Genomic DNA, 19,488 nt, shown 5'->3' on the forward strand with positions numbered 1-19,488 from the left:
AGGCTGTGCTCTCAGATCCCAGTTGCTCCTACTGATGGAAACATCCGCTTCATGTCCACTTTATCCAGGCCTTTCAGAGTTGTGGTGGATTATTCTCCCAAAACACTGAGGCAGAGGCTGGAAGTAATGAACTGGAACTTTACTGGCCCTGAACTAAAAATGTGTGGTGAAATATTTGAAAGGACTTTGCATTGTTGAGGCTCCTTACGTGGATCTGGGAGAGTTCTAGGAGGTTCATTTTTGCATGTTTGTTGTGCTGATGGTCAGATGTATGTACAGGGATCTAAATCTGACCGCTATTGAGCAGCTGCATATGATACATGCATGTGTCCTTAATGACTATTCTGGGTAGGGGTCGGGGTTGGGTGTCTCGACTGGTTGCCCCTTGAGTTCACCCATGCCCAGCACAGATCCTACTTGGTTTGTGAGCAGACAGCACCACCCTGTGGAAGCAGATGGGATTTTTTCATCATAGATGAAATCAGTCCATTCAGCAGATCCAGCAGCTCATCCCATTCCAGCAAGTGAAGCAGTAAAGGCTGGTCACGGTTTCAAAAAAATGTTAATATCTCAGGAAAGGCTCTTCTTACACGGCGGAGACGTGAGAAAATAACATCGCCTGGGTTTGAGTTCCAACAACAACACCATTCATTATATAGCATCTCTATTCTGCTGGAATGACTCTTTAATTAGCTGCTTCATAATCCACAGTGGAAGGGGCCAAGTAATCCCTTGTGGAGAGGTGTGTTAACAAGCAAATAAAATTCGTGGTAAACTGAATAAACAGCTGCAAGAATGGATAACTAAGGGCTGATCAAACTGGGAGTATTTCGGGAGAAGCTAACAGAAGGAAAGACAGGTCAAGAAACAGAAATGTTTGGGGGAATTCTGGAGCTCAGGACCTGGGCAGCTGAAGGCATTGTGGAGACATTAAACTCGGAGCCAGAGTTTAGAGAGAGAGGCAGATACCTCATTTGGAGGGGTGACAATAATGGGGAGGGGCAACACCTTGGAGGAGATTGAAAACAAGGGTAAGAAACTTAAAATGGAGGCTTTGCTTTAGTGGGAGCTGATGGAAATCCACAGGTAGGGGAGATGGGGGTGGGTGGTGTGAACAGGATGGTGTGAGTTGCTTCGGATGAGATGTTTACTGAGAGAAGGAAGAGGGAGCAGTGTATTAGACAAGTGTGGAGAAGCAAGAACATGGATGAGGATTTCAGCACTGATAATCTGAGGACAGAGGTTGTGACAGGATCCAAAGACTGAGGCTTCAGACTTCCCAATGCTTAACTGTAGGAAATTTCCACTCATTCAGTCCTGGTCGATGAGAAAGTGGAAGGGTCAAAGATGTGGCAGTGGGGTAGAAAATATGTTATTGACATAGAAGAGGACATTGAGGCTGTGTTTTCTGTTAATGTGGGGAGGGACAGCATGGGGATCAGAGATAAGAAGGGGCCAATTATGTCTTGGTAATGTACTCGTGTGAATGCAGGAAGATATGCCACATCTTATCTGATATAGATTAAACTTCAAGTTCATTAAACACTTCACATTATGAGATACAGCAAATCATACTTTTCAAAAGAAAATAATTGTAATTTGTCATTTAGAAAGGTCACTGCAGCTCATTCAAAATATCAACTGTCAGGTCCAAGGGTGGAAACAAAATCCTGGACCTCTGCAGAATTAAGTTTGTCTTGGAAACAAGGATAAAAATTCTAGGAGTGAATACTTTGAATCAGTAGCTGTGACAACAAAATAACACCATATCTGATCTCAGTCAGAGTGATCCCAGTCTAAAAGTCAGTCTCACAGATCTATTACACGTACAAAACATACAAGTCCCTTGGTTAGTGTCCAGCCTTTAACTTACTCTGTGATACTTATTATTCTTCAGGTAAACTGTTGTGAACAATTCCAGCTTGTAATTTGCAGCCAGTATCTAGTTCTCCAGACATGAACAATCAGAATCCTTCAGTTTGATTGTATCCTGTAACTTACTCCTGGGATTGGAAGCTAGAGCGATGTTAATAATTTATTGAGAAATTATTATTAATATCACATAGAACATACAGCACTACAGCACAATACATGAATGGCAGAACTAGTTTCGTCTCCCTCTCTCTCTCTGCCTTTAGTAATCCCTTTTTCTTATCAGTCTGATGTGCTTTTGATGCCATTCATTACAATACTGTGGAGGTATGGTTAGTATATCGAGTGATTTTTGTGCATTTTCCAACATACGGGCAAAATCAACTTATGGACCTCGGTCCACTCCCACATTATCACACAGTACACCTTGGAGTTTCATTATTTAATGTAAAATGGCTGTATTTGCTCCCTGGAATTAATGTTACTCATTCGTCCTTTACTCCTGATTCTTCATGGACTGATGGACATATTGAAAAGGGACGGGGCATCAGACTGTCACCACAGATCCAGCAGGTGGGCAGATGCTGGAAAGACACTACTCCATAGTCCTGGGGTCATAGTGTCTGAGGCACCTTACCATTTTCAACAGTGCTTGATCCAATATGAAACAAAACTGTAGATTGAACGCTTGTCAGATATTTCTGTGAAGATGACGAGGCCTCAGAGTCCGTCATGATCACAATGACCTTCGTTTAGAGTCCCAAACTACTCACTGCAATCCCTGTTTGCTCTCAAAAGCAGATCCAAAATGGAACAGCTGCTAGTCAGTGTGATTTTCCATTGCTTTCTTCTCAATTTCTGGGCAGTCTGATTCCCATTGGGAATAGGGTGGGAGAGAGGTGGGTTCTGTGCCTGGTTAAAGAAGGGTCAAGTAAGGCCACCAAATGATGCCATTTTGGCCATTGCTCACCTGACCGCTGCCCCTGGAACATGGGGGGGGGGGGCGCGGGGGGGTGGTGTTCTGATGCTGCTAAAAATACATCTTGGCTTCTGTCAGCTAAATTCACAGAGAGTGTTGGAGGCCACTTCCCACAAGTCGATGTGGAGTTTGCATCTTACTGGATTGGAAAGCTTTGGTAATTGATGGGTCAGGTTTTATTCTCCTGCTGCTTGTGGACTCAATGTGTTCATTCTTAGAGTCACGCAGGACAGGAACAGGTCATTCAGCCCACCATGTCCATTCTGACTATCAAGTACCCAGCTCTGTTAATCCCCTTTACCAACACTTGGTCTATAGCCTTCTTTGCCTTGGCAATTCAAGTGTTCATCCAGATACTTCTTAAATGTTGTGAGATGACTTGCCCCTACCACACACTCAGACAGCGAGTGCAGATTCCAACCACACTCTGGCTGAAAAAGGTTCTTCCTCAGATTCACTCTGGACCTTTTACCCCTCAACCTAACCAATGTCCTCTCTACATCTCTACTGCAGGGAATCTATCCCAACAATGCCCCTAGTGATTTATATACCTCCAACAGGAAGCCCTTCAAGGAAAACAAACCCACTTTCTCCTCATGACTGAAATGCTCCATCTCAGGCAACATCCAGGTGAATCACCTCTGCACCCTGTCCAGTGCAATCATGTCCTTCCTATAGTGGTGATCAGAACTGCATGCAGTATTCCAACTGTGGACTAACCAGTTTTATAAATATTGGGTAACATAACCACCTTGCTCTTATATTCTGTGCTGTGGCTGATGAAGGCATGAATCCAGTCTGCCTTCTTCACCATCCTTTCTTCCTGTGCTGACCTTGTACACCAAGATTCTTCTGTTCCTCAATCTTCCCTTGGACCCTACAATTCATGGTGTATGCTCAGCCTTATTAGACTTCTCAAAATGCAACACATTGCTTCCTTTCCCCGCTGAGTTACAGCACACCTTCACTTTAAGCCAATGTTTGTCTAGTTGGAGCAGAGGAGATGGGCCAGCAGATTTTTGTGCGTTGTTTCTCAGCTGAGCCTGTTGGACTTGTTGCAGCAGCAGGAGGAGCAGAGGGGAGGAGACAGCAGCGTTTTGAAAGTTGCTTTTCAGTTGAGAGCTTGCTTGTCCAGTTGTATTTTTTTGCAGGTACAGAAGGGAAGCAGGCTGTGGCGCCATTTTTGGGAGTGGCTGTGTTTAAGCTGCAAGTGCCGTGGTTGAGTATAAGTGCTGAGGCCTTGGTTCAGGAGGCTTCAGTGAGAAGAGGCTGAGCAGGTTGGTGCAGGTGAGATTTATTGTTCCTGTTCAAGTCACTGGGCGGTTAGGGCAGTGGCGTGCTCCTCCTGCAGGATGTGGGAGATCAGGGAGACTGGCAGTGTTCCCAGTGACTTCACCAGCAGGAAGTGCGCCGAGCTGCAGCTCCTGACTGACCGCATGAAGGAACTGAAGCTGGAGTTGGACATACTTAGGATCGTCCTGGATGCTGAGAGCATCATAGACAAGAGTTTTAGTGAGGTGGTCACACCTAAGGTACAGGCTGCAGATAGTTGGGTGACCACCAAGAGATGTAAGGGGAGTAGACAGTGCATGTTCCCCCTGTGGCTATTCCTCTCAGCAATGACTATACTCCTTTGGATAGTGCTGGGGGCGATGACATCAGGTCAGAGCAACAGCAGCCAGGTTCGTGGCACTTGTGGCCGGCTCTGAGGCTCAGCAGGGAAGGGTAAAGTCAGGCAGAGCAATAGTGATAGGAGACTCGATAGTTAGGGGGACAGACAGGAGATTCTGTGGCTGTGAAAGAGACGCCAGGATGGTGTGTTGCCTCCCAGGTACCAGGGTTGAGGATGTCTCAGAGCAGCTGCAGAACATTCTCATGGGGGAGGATGAGCAACCAGAGGTCGTGGTACACATTGGCACCAATGATGTAGGTCAAAAGGGGGAAGAGGTCCTGCGCAGTGAGTATAGGGAGTTAGGAAATAGGCTGAAAAGCAGGACCTCGAAGATAGTAATCTCTGGATTACTCCCGGTGCCAAGTGCTAGTCAGGGTAGGAATAGAAAGGTAGAACAGATGAAAATGTGGCTGAGGTTCTTGGATCATTGGAACCTCTTCGGGGACAGGGGCGACCAGTACAAGAGGGGCAGGTTGCACCTTAACTGGAGGGGAACCAATATCCTGGCCTTGAGGTTCGCTAGTTCTACTCGGGAAGGTTTAAACTAGTTTGGCAGGGGGATGGGAACCAGAGCACCAGGTCAGAAAAGTGGAGGGATTGAGAGGAAGGGAGATGTCATGACCAGTAAGAACAGGCAGAAACAAGGTGTTAGACTCAATGGGACAGACCAGTTGAAGTGTGTGAATGTTAATGCTAGGAGTATTATGGGTGAGGGTGATGAACCTAGAGCATGGATCAGTACATGCAACTATGATGTGGTGGCCATAACAGAGACTTGGTTGAGAGAGGGACAGGAATGGATGCTTAATGTTCCAGCGTTTCAATGTTTTAGAAAAGATAGAGAAAGAGGTAAAAGGGGGGGTGGGGGGTGGAGTTGTGCTATTAATCAGCAACAATATCACAGCTGCACTCAAAGGGGACATTATGGGGGACTCATCCACGGAGTCTATATGGGTAGAACTCAAAAATAAGAAAGGTGCAATCACAGTAATGGGATTATACTACAGACCCCCCGATAACCACCGGGACATCAAGGAACAGATATGCAAGCAGATTAGGGAAAGGTGTAAAAGCAATAAGGTTGTTGTAGTGGGGGACTTCAACTTCCCTAATATGGACTGGGACCTCCTTAGTGCAAAAGGTTTGTTAGGTGCATCCAGGAGGGTTTCTTAATGTGTAGATAGTCCAACAAGAGGAGGGCTGTACTGGACCTGGTGTTGGGTAATGAGCCTGGCCAGATGACCGACCTTTTAGTGGGAGAACAGTGAAGGAACAGTGACCACAACTCCTTACGTTTTAAGATAGCTATAGATAAGGATAAGTGTGGACCTTGCGGGAGAGTATTAAATTGGAACAGGGCAAATTACGAGAGTATGTGGCAGGAACTAGGGAGAGTTAATTGGGAACAGCTGTTTCAGAGCAAGTCCACATCTGACATGTGGAGGGTGTTTAAAGACCAACTGCACAGAGCATAGGACAGGTATGTTCCAGTCAGAAGGAAGGACAAGGATGGCAAGGTAAGGGAAACTTGGATGACTAGAGAGGTGGTGAATTTAGTCAGGAAGGAAAAGGAAGGATATGTAAGGTTTAGGAAGCTAAAATCAAACAGAGCCCTTGAGGATTATTAAAGACCAGAAAAGAACTCAAGAAGGGAATTAGGAGAGTCAGGAGGGGTCATGAAAAGTCCTTGGCAAGTAGGATTAAATAGAATCCCAAGGCATTCTATACATACATCAAGAGCAAGAGGATAACTAGGGAGAGGGTAGGATCACTCAAGGATAAAGGAGAGGACATGTGCTTGGAGATGGAAGATGTGGGAGAGGTCCTAAATGACCATCATTTGCATCAGTATTTACCAAGGAAAAGGACGTGGAGGACAGGGAGATCACTGTGGAACATACTAATATGCTGGGGCATTTCGAGATAAAGGAGGAGGCAGTGTTTGGTCTCTTAAAGAACATTAAGATGGATAAGTCCCCAGGGCCTGATGAGATATAGCCCAGGTTATTGAGAGAGGCAAGAGATAAGATTGCTGGGGCCTTGACCAACATCTTCGTGTCCTCTCTAGCCACAGGCGAGGTCCCAGAGGACTGGCAAGTAGCTAATATTGTTCCATCATTCAAGAAGGGAAATAGGGATAATCCTGGAAACTATAGACTGGTGAGTCTCACTGCAGTGGTAGGGAAGTTACTGGAGAGAATTCTTAGGGATAGGATTTATGAGCATTTGGAAAACCATGGCCAAATTAGGGACAGTCAGTATGGCTTTGTGCAGGACAAGTCATGTCTTACTAACTTGATTGAGTTTTTCGAGGACGTGACGAAGGTGATTGATGAAGGCAGAGCTGTGGATGTTGTCTACATGGATTTTAGTAAGGCTCATCCAGAAGATTAAGATGCGCGGGATCCATGGTGAATTGGCTGTGTGGATTCAGAACTGGCTTGCCCATAGAAGACAAAGGGTAGTGGTCCATGGGACTTATTCTGGCTGGAGGTCTGTGACTAGTGGTGTTCCTCAGGGATCCGTACTGGGACCTCTGCTGTTTGTGATGTATATAAGAGACCTGGATGAAAACGTAGATGGGTGGGTTAGTAAGTTTGCAGATGATACAAAGATTGGTGGTACTTTGGATAGCATAGAAAACTGCAAAAGGATACGGTGGGATATAGATCAGTTGCAGATATAGGTGGGGAAATGGAAGATGGAGTTTAACCCAGCCAAATATGAAGTGTTGTACTTTGGAAGATAAAATGTAAAGGGATAATACACTGTTAATGGCAAGACCCTTAACAGTGTTGATGAGCAGAGGGTTCTTAGGGTCCAAGTCCATAGCTCCCTGAAAGTTGCTACACAGGTTGATAGGGTGGTGAAGAAGGTGTATGGCATACTTGCCTTTGTTAGTCGAGGAACTGAGTTCAAGAGTCAGGAAGTTACGTTGCAGCTTTATAAAACACTAGTTAGGCCACATCTGGAATATTGCATTCAATTCTGGTCACAATATTACAGCAAGGATGTTGAGGCTCTGGAGAGGGTGCAGAAGAGGTTTACCAGGATGCTGCCTGAACTAGAGGGCATGTGCTATGAGGAGAGGTTGGACAAACTTGGGTTGTTTTGTCTAGAGCGACAGAGGCTGAGGGGAGATCTGATAGAGGTTTGTAAGATTATGAGAGGCATAGATAGAGTAGACAGCCAGTATCTTTTTTTCCCAGGGTTGAAATGTCTAATACCAGAGGACATGCATTTAAGGTGAGAGAGGATAAATTCAGAGGAGATGTGAGGGGCAGGTTTTCTTACACAGAGAGCGGTGGGTGCCTGGAATGTGCTGCCTGGGGTGGTGGTGGAGGTAGATATGATAGAGGTGTTCAAGAGGGTCCTAGGTAGGCACATAAACATGCAGGAAATGGAAGGATAAGGACATTGAGTAGGCAGAAGGGATTAGTTTAGTTGGGCATTTGATTATTAATTTAATTAATTTGGCACAACGTTGTGGGTGGAAGGGCCTGTTCCTGTGCTGTACTGTTCTATGTTCTATGTTACAGCTCCTTGGCATGTAACCACCCCATTAAAACTGGTCAGCTGCCTTACAGGAGCTGGCTTTTAGTTCAACTGCCACCAGTTGTACTGCTGACGTGTTGCACCAACTAATCATTAGCGTTTCCTGAGAAAGAAATTAAAATGACACCTGTTACAGATGGGAGAGGAACAAACCACCTCACTGTAGGTGAACTGCATTGAAGACAGGCCAATACTGAAAGGAATACCTCACTCTTAATAAACTCGGCACTGAGCAATACTTTCTCAGTACATTCTTTAACTTAAACTCAGCAATTTAAGATCTTGTCCATTCCGTGCTGAATGGGTGTCCTCCCTCTGACCAGTGGTTTCACCCCGAGCCAGTTGCAAGACCAGACTCTGCCACGTGTCCTCCTCTTGCTTCACTTAGGACAAGATGGTGCAGAAACTGCTCTTGTGTGCTCTGGCACTGACTCTACACCACATTAGTGGACAGAACGCAACTGAAAATGTGAACTGGGAAGGAATGGAAATAGCCCGAGCAACACTGGTAGTAAGTATCCACTCTTTCTTGGGGAGGGCAAGGGCTGGAGTTGTCTCACGTTGCACAACGTTCCCAGTACCAGGAAGGGGAGAATGTGTGGAGAGATGATGGGCAAAAGGCAGCAGTGTTATCATTCCGAAGGTGGAGGTTGCAGAAGATTCAAGGGGGTAGGATCGCCCAGCTGGGAGAGTTCAGCTGGAGGAGAAGAGTCAGCAGTCTGCCCTCTCACACAGTCAGCATGCAGGGCATGGGTCTCAGTCAGAAGAAGTTGAAGGTAAACACTTCCACAGCTCTGGTGGTATTTGTAGATTTCAACCAAGGATGATCCGGGGGTCTGGAGCTGAGATGGAAGGATGCATAGTTTGGCCCAGGAAGGTTGTGCTTGGAAAAGATCAGAGGTGATTTTCATTCAGAAAACAATCCACGATGAAGAAAGCTTTTGACTTGATCCTAGTTCTGGTCAGGGCAAGTCGCGATATCATCCAATTGTTGTTAACATGTCAAAGCCGTGTGAAGAGGCAAAAGAAAGAAAGAGCAGGATACTGAGTTATTATTCCCAACTAGATTAGACATGATGAAGGCTATTAATTCATCTCAAGTGGAACACTCGACAGATGATACACTCTTTCAAGCAAATGCCACCATTGCTTTTTGGGTTTTATTTAAAACAACTGGGGAATTGGCCATCACTTGGAGTGGGAACCATTCTAAGTGTTGGTCATTCTCTGTGTGAATAAGGGTGTTCTGGTTCCTGTTTTCAAGTCTCCTTTTGCTAGCTTGGACCTGTGTCCTTTGTCCTACTCCAACGATTAAAGTAATAGTCTGTAAGTAATAGTAATAAATAATAACATAACCATAATAAATACTCTGGCATTTGAATCCCTTGGGTCATACTGAAGAAGACCAGGACTCTGGCCAGTCCTCCTCACCTGCAGTTCCACACACAATTCCGGACCCTAGGGTAGCACAGAGGATAGCTACAAGGCTGCTATCTGGTGCAAGGGAGAAGAGAAACCACGTAACAGGGGAACTGGGAGCAGCTTAGCTTCATAAAGAGCATGTCTAGAATGTTTATGAGTAATTACCTCCTTACACAGAGATGGATCAACTGCTAGAACAGGTTACTGGGCGCTCCACTGAGATCAGGGCATGAGGTTCATTTGAAGGAGCGAGGTGACAGATCTAAACATGAGATGAGCAGTACATAAGGAAAATTCAGGGTGGCCCAGCCTTGAAAAGGACAGGGACAATTCAAAAATGTTTGGCAAAGCCTCAGATGAGGTTGTAACCTGTTAAAGCATTCACCATGGTGAAGAGGCTGAGACAAGAGGCAGAAATACAAGAAACACAAGGTCCAAATATAAGACTTGTGCACAAGCAACAGTGTAGACCAGCATTTATAAAGGTACAACTAGTATTGGTTTGGTACGGTTACTGAGGTCATGGTGCTTCAGCCATTGGTTCCAATATTGTTACCAGGTGCTGCTATGCCAGTTATTGCATTCCAACAAACCTAGAGAAGGGAAAATTGTTTCAAAGGAGAAACAATGAGAGGTAATAAATGTTTAGCACCATGGAGGAATCCTTAAGTATCAGTTACTCTGATCGACTCTGATTGGACAGGTACATGGATAGGAAAGGCTTAGAGGGGTATGGGCCAAACTCAGACAAATGGTACTAGCTTAGACAGGCATCTTAGTCAACACCGAATGAGATGGGCTGAAGTACCTGCTTCCGTGCTGTATTACTCTATGACTCTAACTCCGCGGCAGGTGAAGACAGTCGTCAGTTCTGCATTCTGTCAATGCTGCAAAATCTTCCACGATGATTTTGTTTTGCAGGCTCCTAGTTTAGTCGGATGATCAATTAAGAAGATGCCAGAACTGTACCAGTTCCTCTTGGACCGATTGGCATTGTAGTATCCTTTTAAATGAATGTAATGAAAAGACAAGCTGTCATGTTCAGCCCTGTTCTCTCATGCACCTCAGGGATTCACGGTTGCTGATCTTCCAGATATGAAGCCTCCAAAATCAGGATTAATTGCTGAAGACTTTAGTAATATCGTTAGGTGTTCTGTGTGCCCTTTAACATCCATTATATTCAACGTTACATAAATAGACAAGACAAAGCTGGGGATTAATAGTGGGTTCATCACTTTAATGGTTGAATGGATGATTTTAACATGTGCTCATAACTCCATCCTCTCCATTTATTAGAGAGCTTGTTGTGCACAAATTAGATGCCCTGTTTTCCACGTTACAACAGAGGCCATACTTTAAAAGGCAGTGAAGTGTTTTGAAATATCCTGAGGAACATAGGAACAGGAGCCATCCACTCAGCTCCCTTAACCTGGCCCTCTGCTCGATTGATTTGTAACAGAATTCCATGCACTTTTCATGGTTCCAAATTCTTTTATACCCGAGTCCAACAAAAATCTGCAGTACACTGATTTTAACATCAACTGAGCCAGTGTGTTTCTGTAGGATAGAATCCTCTAGTTCTACCAGCTTGTTTGTGAAGAAGTGCTCGTGCCTAAAAAAATGATGGCTCTAATTTTCAGGCCACATCCCATTGTCTGACTCTCTACCTAATCAGTTCTTTTGACAACCCTAATAACCTCAATCATCCATTAGCTTGCTCTGTTGCTAATACTGTAGAAACCTAATTGATGTAGCAGGCCCTCTCGGTCGAAAACTTTGGAGCCCGAATAATGCGATTGAAGATGTGCTACATCCCTGCTAACCTGGGTCGAAGTTTCAGCAGAACTATATGCACTGTCCCAGATGTGGTGCCATCAGAGCTCTGATTGGCTGTCGCAAAACCTCCTCAATCATAGAATCAGACAGTCATTTCAGCACAGAGACACTGTGCCTGTTCTCTGTACAGCAGTGCAATCCATCTCCTGCTCTTTTCCATAGACCTTCAATTTTTAGTGCCTCCAATACTTAACCAATTCCACTTTGAAAGCCATAACTAAACCTGCATCCACCACACCTCCAGACTGTTATGTTTCTCCCTTTACGCTAACTTGTCAAACACTTGCAGACTGGGGCGGCACAAGTTGGATATACAGGAAAATACTCTCTATTACTGGCAAATCAAATACTCAATGGACAGGTACAACACCGGATAGATACAGAGTGAGTCTCTCTCCACCCTGTCCCATAAAATACTCATAGGGCAGGGATAATATTTTATCTTCCAACTTAAAAAAGCCTGGAATTTTTATGGTTATTCTTTGGAATTGACTACCAGATTTCAGTGACCTGTGTGCACTGACCCATGGATCTCTGTGGAACTCAGCTGGTCTAGGTGTTCAACACTTAAATAACGCCCAAGACTGTCTAATTCTTGTCCAAACTGGAAGAAATCACACTTACCTACATTGAAATCCATCTGCTACAGTGTTGGCCCTTAACCTATCAATGTTGCTATAAATGTAATACCTCTCTCTACATCACAGACTGTACCTCAGTGCAAAGTGGAATTCATGACTTTCTGCTGTGTTGTCTGAGTCATCAATGTTAAAATGAATATCTGAGGATATAGCACAATTCTTAGAAGATATGAGTCATTTCCTTCCAATTTGAAAACTGTCCCAAACTCCCAACAAAGTTAGCAGTTTATCTGAAAGCAAAATAATGCAGATGCTGAAAATCTGAAATAGAAAATGCTTGAAGTATTCAACAGGTCAGGCAGCTAGTGGTTAGCGTAACGCTTTACAGCGCCAGCAACCCGGGTTCAATTCCGGCTGCCGTCTGTAAGGAGTTTATATGTTCTCCCTGTGTCTGCGTGGGTTTCCTCCTACATTCCAAAGATGTACGGGTTAGGAAGTTGTGGGTATGTTATGTTGGCACCAGAAACGTGGCAACACTTGTGAGCTGCCCCCAGAATACTACGCAAAAAGATGCATTTCACTATGTTTCGATGTACGTGTGACCAATAAAGATATCTTATCTTACTTTATCTTTCCCCTCCGGCTTCATTTAATACACTTGGAAACAGACCATTCAGTGCTAAGGCTCTGTCAGTCTTTAATGAATTATTTTTCTCCTGTATTATGTATACAGTTATGCCAACTTAAGTGAGACCCAGCCCTTGATTCACTAATGATTTTCTGAAAATCTGTAATACAAGCAAAAGATGCTGGAAACACTCAGCAGGTCAGGCAGTATCTATGGGAGGTGAAAAAGAGTTAACATTTCAGGTCAAATACCTTGGATCGGAACTGGGAAAGTGAGAAAACAGTTTAGTTTTAAGAAGAGTATCGAGGGAGGGAAAGTGAATACCTCCAATAAGATGGGGTCAGAATTGCTGTGATGTCTAGCTGTTGAGTAAGCCATCTGGTCTATAGAGTAATGATGGCATTCAGAGAGAGAGAAAGAGAGCAAACAAATAAAGGGACATATAAGAGCTACAAAATGCAGGCCAGAGTAGAGAATCCCCAAAAGATTGACAGTGTCAGTGCTGAGAGGAAATCTGAGTAAGTGTTACAGATGGATAATCTGCAGTGACCTGGCTAATTCTGATATAACAGAGAAAGTGAGTTCCCTGAAGTTTTTGAATTTGATATTGAGTACCGAAGGTTGCAATGTGCTCAGATGGAGGATGAGGTGTTCTTCAAATAAATACAGATCTCTTACTTGCCAAATTGTCCAACATGGCACAGTGGTGCAGCTAGTAAAGCCACTGCCTCACAGCTCCTGTGACCTGGCTTCAATCCTGACTTCCAGTGCTGTCTTTATGGAGTTTGCATGTTCTCCCTGTGACTGTGTGGGTTTCCCCTGGGTCCTCTGGTTTCCCCCACATCCCAAATATGTGTGGTTCGGTTGATTAATTTGCCACTGTATATTTTTCTTTTTGATGGGAACGTGGGGAGAATAAATGGATTAGGGCCAGATTAATGTAAAAATGGGTTCTTGACGGTCAGAATAGGCTTGGTGGGCCGAAAGGCCTATTTCCATGTTGTACCTCAATATGACTACATGACACCATTGCAGTAAAATGCCCGTAATCTCGACCCAACCCACAGTCCAGAGGAATTAATTCCCGCAGTCACTTTCTCCTCAGGTTTGTTCTTCCTCCCAGCTCTCACTCCCTCTCCAGGCTTTGCTGACTTCATTGAACTTTGTTGCCAGACTTAGGCTGGAAGGCTGGCTGCGAAGATTCATCAAAAAAGGGCAGCGTGTCTGAACTTCACAACTGATGGGTTTTGGGTCCGATTTCCTTAACTCTATCCTTCAGTCATAATCTGAAGTATGATTTGCAATACAACCAGGAACCTAAGCTCCTCTTCCATAATGTGAAAGGTGAAGTTGTTAAGGTCAGTTTCTGTTTGGATTTATGCACAGCATTTAAAATAAGACCACAATCAGGTTTTGGGGTCTTTCTTCCTTCTATAGGTAGCAGAAAACACAGTGTGGTAATATGATTTTGACTGAGGAGACTGGGTGAAGGGTATGAAAATTTACTGATGGTAAAAGCTCTTTTGGAAAGCAGACTGCAAGGAGGATGTAAAGAGGTTAACTGAATCCACAAAGAGGTGGCAGATGGAGTATAGTGTGGAGAAATGTGAGGATGGCTGCCATCTCACAGTTCCACTGCTTGGGTTCAATCCTGACCTCCAGTGCTGTCTGTGTGGAGTGTGAACATTCTTCCTGTGACGGCGTGGGTTTCTCCCAAGTGCCCTGGTTTTCTCCCACATCCCAAAGCTGCGTGAGTTGGTTCACAATTGCCGTTGTAAGTTGCCCCTAGTGAGAAGGTGAGAGGTAGAATCTGGTGGGAATGTGGGAGAATAAATAATCGGATTCGTATAAATGGGTGCTTGGCAGTCAGCACAGACTCAGTGGGCTGAAGGGCCTGCTTCTGTGCTGTATGAATCTGAGACTAAATTTGAAGTTATCCACTTTGTCAGGAACAGTGCAGAGTATCTTCAGGGGTGAGACATTGGGAGATTATTGGAGGTACCTAGGAGCCTCTTTGCACAAGCAATATGAAAGTATAACTAAGAAAGGAACTAAGAAAGGAATAGTTTTATCCTTTATTGCAAAAGAATAGGAGAAAAGAAGTAAGAGCCTTCCTGTAATTATCAAGGGCCTTTACGAGACCACATAAGAGTAAATAGTTTTGACTCTCTTCCTGAAGGTAAGATATTATTGTCTTAGAGGAGTGCATTAGACTGATTCTGGGATGGGTGATTGCCTTATATGATTAAAGTTGACCAGGTACGTTTTCCTTAGATTTTTAGAAGATTGAGAGTTGATTAGGAGGATTGGCAGGTTAGATGCTGTGAATATGTTTTCCTGGTAGGAGTCTAGAACTAGGAGTCACAGTTGCTGAATAAAGAGTTGACTTTTAGCATTGAGTCATAGAGTCATTGAGACACAGAGTTGTACAGCAGAGAAACAGGCCCTTCAGGCCACTATGTCCATGCTGACCATTTTGCCCATCTACGCTAATCGCATTAGCTCCTTATCCTTCTATGCCTTGCTTACTTAAGTGTCTGTCTAAATGCCTCTTAAATGTATTGATCGTATCTAAGTCCATCACCTCCTCTTCCAGATTTCAACCACTCTCTGCGTAAAAAATATTTCCTCTCACCTTAAACCTATGTTCTTGTTTTTCCTGATCAGACTTCCAATAGCTAGAGAAGACGAAAACATTCCTCACTTAACGGTTTGTAAATGCTTGGAGTTTTCCAGCATGGAAGAATGCAGATGCTCAGCCATTGCATATATTCAACACCGATTGTAGGGATATGGGGACAGCAGGGACATTAGAGTTGAGGTAGAGGTTCGGCAATGATATTAAATGGTAAAATAGGCTCAATGGTCCGCCTGGAAATGCAAATAGAAACTGCAGATGCTGAAAATCTAAAATGAAAGCAAGAATAGTGGAAACACTCAGCAGGTCAGGCAGCGTCTGCAGAAAGAGAATCCAGGTTTCAGGTTAAAGTGGGAAAGAAAGGAAAACAGTTCATTTTATATTATAGTGAAGGTGGGGGAGGGGACAGATCAGGCAAAGGGAATACCTGTGAAAGGGTAAGGCTAGAGTCGCTTGAGGAAATAAGTTGTGCTTAATGGGTCAATGGTGGCTGTCACCAGAATACTTTCAAAGGAATTAAAATGTTGTGAATTGCAGGACTGTCGGACATGACCAGCAGGTCAGGCTGTGCTAATGGAGAAAGTAAACATGAGGATGTCATTAAACTTGAAAGGGTAGAAAAAAGATTCAGGAGGATGTTACTGGGACAGGAGGGTCTGAGTTATAAGAGGAGGCTGGATGGGCTGGGACTTTTTTCCCTGGAGCATAAGAGGCTGAGGGGTGACCTGATGGAAGTTTATAAAATCATGAGAGGCACAGACAAGATGGATGGTCACTGTCTTTTTCCCAAGGTAGGGGAGTCCAAACCTGGAGGGCATTGGTTTCACGTGAGAGGGAAAATATTTAAAAGGAACCTGAAGGGCAACTTTTTCACACAGAGGTTGGTGGGTATATGGAATGAGCTGCCAGAGATAGTGGTAGACGCAGATACAATTACAACATTAAAAAAAGCATTTGGACAGGTACATGGAGAGGAAAAGTTCAAATGGATATGGGCCAAACGCAGGAAACTGAGACAAGCTCAGTTGAGGAAACTTGGTCATCATGGACGAGTTGGGCCAAAGGGCCTATATTCCATGGTGTATAACTCTATTTCTCTATAAGCTAATTTCACAGCAGAAATCTATGGAGGGAAATGGACAGTCAACGTTTTGGTACAGGACTCTTATGTTTTGACCTGAAACATTAACTGTCCATTCCCTACATAGATGCTGCCTGATCTGCTGAGTACCTTCAGCATCTTGCACGTTGGTCCAGATTCCAGCATCTGCAGACTCTTGTGTCTTCACAGCAGAAGTGGCCAGTCCTGCTACAGAGTGAGTGAATTGAAGGTGTAGGATTTGATATTTGTCCAGAAGGCTGCAAAGTATCGCAGGTCAGGGTGGGAGTGGGATGTGGAATTAAAGTGACAGGAAAGAGGAAGTTCAGTTTTGCCCTTGTAGACTGAGCATAGGTTCTCCAGAAATAGTCTTCCAACCTGCGTTTGGTTTCCTCAGTGGCCACTGAATGAACACATTATGAACACTAGATTGAAACAAGTACAAGTGAATTGCTGCTTCACTTGGAAGGAGTGTTTGGGTCCTTGTCTGGTGGGAAGAGAACAGATGAAGGGGCATGGGTAAGTGCTATAGGACTGAGAGTGAACCAGGGAGTCTCAAAGGGAACGGTCCTGTCAAAATGCCGGAAGGGGAAGGGAAGATGTGACTGGTCTTGGAATCTTGTTGACACTGGCAGAGATTGTGAATGATGTTCTATGTCTGTTCCTATTTCATTAAAGGTGTGTTATAAATGCATGGCAGAGGTGGGGAGAGATGTGGAGCGAGATGTAGAAAGTGATAGATTGAAATAAAGTCAAAAGTAAAAACAGAGACATAAATACCTAGAAATTCACCTATAGGCGTAGTAACAAATATGCTACATAGCAAAAAGGTGAACATTTTAATCCGCCTCTGAAATTCAGTTTCAGGAGAAGAACATATTGCCAATACCGCTGATGAGGGTGAACTTCTCGATACTTCAGTGAGTGAAATAGGCGTGGGTAGAGAGATGTGAAAAGAGATGGAGAAAGGAATGCAAATGATAAATCATTGCATTATTATCATCAGAGCTGGAGAGTCTGCAAATGATGCATTGATCTCTGTGTAAGGACTAGTCTTGTAGTGATTACAGTCAGCACTTGGAGGAAGATGGTAGATCTCAGAAATAGGTGGGGGATCTGGTGTTTGATGTTCCAGTAACACAATCAAAATATTCACTTTATGCCAATGTCTTAGGCTCACCAAACAAGACCATCTGTATCTGACCGTTGATGTGTGTAATGTCTCTTGCTTGCAGAGATAAGAGGAACAGCGCTGTATTGAGATGACAGTGTATAAAGCCTCAGATCACCAAACCAACAAAGAATTGAATTGTTCACAGATGCAACACAGAAGGAGGCAATTCATCCCATTGTTGCTGTGCTGTCTCTTTAAAAATACAGTCCAATTAGTTCTCTTCCCTTGGTCTTTTCTTATAGTTCTGCAATTTTTCCCCTTCAAGTATTTGAAAGTTACTGTGGAAACCATCTTTTCAGGCTGTGCATTTCCAACCCTATCTATACTCTGCATATTCTTTTTGTGTCCACTCTCATTCTGGTCCTAATTATCTTAAGATTGTGTCCCTGGTTACCAGCGACCTTCCCTGTCAAACAATTTCTCCTGAACTACTCTGTCAAGTGCAGGGAAGGTATATAAACCCTTGTGCAATCTTACCACAGCCTTTTGATTCCTACCTATCCAGGTTTTTCCAGTTTAGTGGTTTATGTATAATTTTAACAAATGCTCTCTAGCACCTTGGAGACACAAGAGACTGCAGATGCTGGGAGGGCAAGCATGGTAGCGTAGGGCAAGCACAGTAGTGTAGTGGTTAACGTAACGCTATTACAGCACCAACGACCCGGGTTCAATTCTGGCCACTGTCTGTAAGGAGTTTGTAAGTTCTCCCCATGTCTGCGTGGGTTTCCTCTGGGTGCTGTGGTTTCCTCCCACATTCCAGAGACACATGGGTTAGGAGGTTGTAGGCATGCTATGTTGGTGCTGGAAACATGGCGACACTTGCAGGCTGCCCCCAGAATACTCGATGCAAAAGATGCATTTCACTGTGTGTTTCGATATACATGTGACTAATAAAGATACCTTATCTTATCTTATCTGGAGTAGAAAACAAACTACTGGAGGAACTCAGTGGGTCAGACAGCATATATCCTTTTGCTTCTGCAGATGCTGCCTGACCCGCTGAGTTCCTCCAGCAGTTTGTCTCTTGATCTTTCGAGCAGCTTATTAGATTTGTCTTTTTCCTGTCTGGCTTTTCACAGCCTAAGAAAGGAATGTATTGTATTTTAGTTTTCCAGAACATTCTCAGTTTATACTTCAATTAAATCTGCTTTCAATCCTTCTCTGCTCTCTGAAGAACAATCTCAGCTGCTCTAGTCTTTGGTAATTAATTGACAACAACTTGACTTTACAAAAACTCTGTGTAAAAGCTGGTGTTATTAATTAAAAGTAATTGTTCTGATTGGCTGCCTGTTGGGCTTAATCTAATGGTTGACACCTCAGTTGTCAGTTGAGATTGAGTTCTCAGCCACTTCTGGTTCTCCCTCACACAGAGCTTGCCCGTAAAAGATATGACAGCCGATGAGCTCTCTGCTCTTCTCGAATCACTGGGGTTCTACAAAAGATCAGCCAAGGGAGAGGATGTTCCAGAGAAGTTCCAACACTTCCCATTGAAGGCACCGCGGGAGGAGCTGTAGATCAACAGAAGACCTTCTGGTGTCTTCGAGAGTTCAGCACGAAGATCACTTCCAAAAAGCACAGATGATGTCTGGGTCCAAAAGGCAGCCAACAGCCAGGGCTCCAGCTGAATGTCTGCTTCTTGGTGTGAGAAACACTAAAGGTCTCTGTTCAGCATTAAAAATCCATGTGTTTAACTTCAATCTTTAGGGTCTTTTCAGTTTTTGGATTCATGTGGTAAATCATTCAATGCATTGCAATACACCCTTTACAATGCATCATAAACTACATCCAGATGGCACATAGCAGGGGTTAGATGCAAGGTATAGCCCCTATACACTACCCCATCAATAGTAGAATTTATCCTTCTTTCCTTTGGAAAGGAAATAGTATATCAATCTTTTCCTAAAAGTTTTTATAATAATCCGTAAGGGAAATCTTCCTGTGTTGTGAGAGTATTATCTTCAAGACAGATTTCCTCCCATCCCAATCAAATTTGCCCACCCTTCCTTGGATTGGAGCTCATTATCAATGGACC

At 44.0% G+C, this 19,488-nt stretch overlaps 1 protein-coding gene across 1 annotated transcript; it reads left to right on the top strand.

Moving 5' to 3' along the window:
• The first annotated feature begins 4,055 nt into the window (after positions 1-4,055).
• On the top strand, positions 4,056-19,024 carry selenoe (selenoprotein e). Its single transcript, XM_052032363.1, has 5 exons — positions 4,056-4,138; positions 8,467-8,589; positions 10,422-10,498; positions 13,825-13,903; positions 18,827-19,024. Exons 2-5 carry the CDS (start codon positions 8,473-8,475, stop codon positions 18,968-18,970), a joined length of 417 nt encoding a protein of 138 aa, XP_051888323.1. The 5' UTR covers positions 4,056-4,138; positions 8,467-8,472; the 3' UTR covers positions 18,971-19,024.
• The last annotated feature ends 464 nt before the right edge of the window (positions 19,025-19,488 follow it).

Source organism: Pristis pectinata, chromosome 17 (genome assembly GCF_009764475.1).
Source record: "Pristis pectinata isolate sPriPec2 chromosome 17, sPriPec2.1.pri, whole genome shotgun sequence".
Lineage (NCBI taxonomy): Eukaryota > Metazoa > Chordata > Chondrichthyes > Rhinopristiformes > Pristidae > Pristis > Pristis pectinata.